The sequence below is a fragment of the Propithecus coquereli genome, unplaced genomic scaffold (assembly GCF_000956105.1).
Source record: "Propithecus coquereli isolate 6110/MARCELLA unplaced genomic scaffold, Pcoq_1.0 Scaffold44, whole genome shotgun sequence".
Lineage (NCBI taxonomy): Eukaryota > Metazoa > Chordata > Mammalia > Primates > Indriidae > Propithecus > Propithecus coquereli.
In genome coordinates this window covers 12,821,612-12,824,302 of record NW_012150174.1, presented here as the reverse complement: position 1 = coordinate 12,824,302, position 2,691 = coordinate 12,821,612, and the positions used below count along the sequence as shown (strand labels likewise).

The following is a 2,691-nucleotide window of genomic DNA, read 5'->3' as shown; positions in this document are numbered from 1 at the left end:
CCTCTTGGAAGCAATAAATAGGTCATACCCATGAGATTGTCTACAGAAAAACCTCTCTTTGTGCACCTTTCCTAATAGACAATTTTTAAAAGAAAACAAGTCAAAATTAAATAACCTCATTTTGATAATCCACTCATGGATTGACGGGAACTTGGGTTGTTTCCACATTCTTGCAATAGTGAATTTGGTATATGTTTACAATGGAATATTACTCAATCATAAGAAACGACAGTGATCTAGCACCTCTTATACTTTCCTGGATTAAACTTAAGCCCATTATCCAAAGTGAGGCACCACAAGAGCAGAAGAACGGGATTCATTTGTACTCACCATCAAATTGGCATTAACTAATCAACACATAAATGCACATATAAGAATAACATCTATTGGAATTTGGGCAGTGGGGAGGGGGGCGGAGGGAGGAGGGGACGGGTATTTGTATACACAAGGAGTGCAATGCGCACCACCCGAAGGATGGACATATTTGAAACTCGGACTTGGGGGGGGACCAAGGGCAACATACGTAACCTAAACATCTGTACCCCCATAATATGCTGAAATAAAAGAAAAAGAAAAAAAAATTAAATAACCTCACCCACAGAAGCCTAAAAAGCAGGTAGATAATAACTGATTATTTCTTAAAATTTTCTTTGTACAAAATAAAATTATTAACTGTTTTACTAATATATACCTCTTAAGAGTTTTCACTATTTCATCTACTGCCTTATAAAAGGAAGCATTTAATTAAGGCCTGACAGAAAAGGAGATTTTCTTTGATCTCTGGCTCTACATCCCTAAATCATTGTACTAAATCAGTATGTTTATAATTACCAATTTTCCTCTAAAGAAGGTGTTTTTGAGGTTTAGTCAAATGAAAGGAGAAGGAATGTCTGAGTGTCTTCAGCAAAAAGAATCTCTCAAGAACAGAGCTCGGCCAGTTGCTATGGTTTTTCTGATAGCATCCTTGACCTCCTTGTTCCTCAGGCAGTAGATAATAGGGTTGAGCATGGGAGTAAAGACTGCATATATGGCTGAGATCAATTTGTTAGAATTAAATGAAGAAATGGCCCGAGGTCGGACATACATGAAGATCGCAGCTGTGTAGAAGATGACAACTACTGTAAGGTGAGATGCACAGGTAGAGAACGCCTTCCGCCGCCCAGTGGCTGAGGGTATATGCAGGATGGTAGAGACAATGAAAGCATAGGAAAGGACAGTGGCTGAGAGAGGAAACACAAGGATGACGATGGCTAGCACAAAGTCTACCATCTCAGCCATGGATAAGTCCATGCAGGCCAGTTTAAGGATAGGTGACACATCACAGAAAAAATGGTTCAGGATATTATTGCCACAGAAGGCAACTTGGGAGATGAAGTATACCTTTGCCATGCAGATGGTGAAGCCACTCACCCAGGAACTGATGGTCAGCTGGATACAAAGCCCTGTGGTCATCACGACAGGATAACGAAGAGGCCAACATATGGCCACGTAACGATCATAGGCCATGGCAGCCAAAAGCACACATTCAGTACAGGCGAGGGAGATGAAGAAATAGAGCTGAGTCATGCATCCCAGGAAGGAGATAGTATTGGGATGAAGTAGGAATCCAGCCAGCATCTTGGGGACTGTGACAGATATATACCAGGCCTCTAGAAAGGACATGGCACCCAGAAAATAGTACATGGGCTTGTGCAGGGACCCAGTGATCCATACAGTGAGGATGATAACCAAATTTTCAAATAGCACGAACAAATAGGTGATGAGGAAGAGGAAGAAGAGCAGAACCTGCAGCCAGGGAGCAGTAGGGAAGCCCACCAGGATGAAATCACTAATATTGGTGATGTTTTCCTTCCACATGGTTAGGACACCAAAAGAAAAAGTATTTAGTAATAATAACATCAAATGGAAGAGTGAGATCCACATTAGCAGCATGGGGCCCTCAGGCTACAGGTATTTTATTGTTATACTTAACCCAATTTCCATCCTCTAGACCTCGGGTATGATTTGGGAATTATGAGATGCCACAGATCCTCTCCAGAAATACGGGAGTCAGCACAGGACCTGAAAACAAATCCACCACAGACACCAAGCTGAGAATGTCAAAGCAGAATCATGAAGTCAGATTCAGGGTCCAGGCCTTTGGATCTGGATCAGAAAGAGGTCTTCAGATAGTACTTGGAGTAAACACTTTCCTTATCAGCATATTCCCAGATTTCAGAGGCATTTATAAGGCAGCAAACCATGGTGGTTGGAACAAGTGCCCTGGATGGTGCAGAATGCAGGGCAGATAAGCAGGGAAGTTTAAAACCTGGGGAAAATAGAAGCAGCATATGAATTGGAAAAAACTCTCCTGGTCAGGAGAGTCACTAACTGTGGCCTATTGCTCAGCTATGTTGGATGTGTCTTAATTATTATATGAATAATAATATTTATATATACAAATATAGTGATTATGTACACATATATGTATATATAGTTATATATATATGGTAGTTCATATTTGATCTCAAATTAATTTGTGTTATTCATCTATGTCCTCTTCAAAGACTGACTCAAAATTTTTATACTGCAAGAAGTGTCACTTGATTAATTTTATCTACTCCCTGACTGAAATGCTTTCTTATTATGGACATGGTCTGAAGACAATTTTTATATAAGGAGCCACTTTTGGAGCAGGGACTCAGGAGGGCC

The 2,691-nt window shown here is 40.5% G+C and overlaps 1 protein-coding gene across 1 annotated transcript; it reads right to left on the bottom strand.

Annotated features, from left to right (window-relative positions):
* Positions 1-900: 900 nt before the first annotated feature.
* Positions 901-1,857, bottom strand: LOC105818267 (olfactory receptor 6). The gene has a single exon (XM_012654204.1). It carries the CDS (start codon positions 1,855-1,857, stop codon positions 901-903), a length of 957 nt encoding a protein of 318 aa, XP_012509658.1.
* Positions 1,858-2,691: the final 834 nt, after the last annotated feature.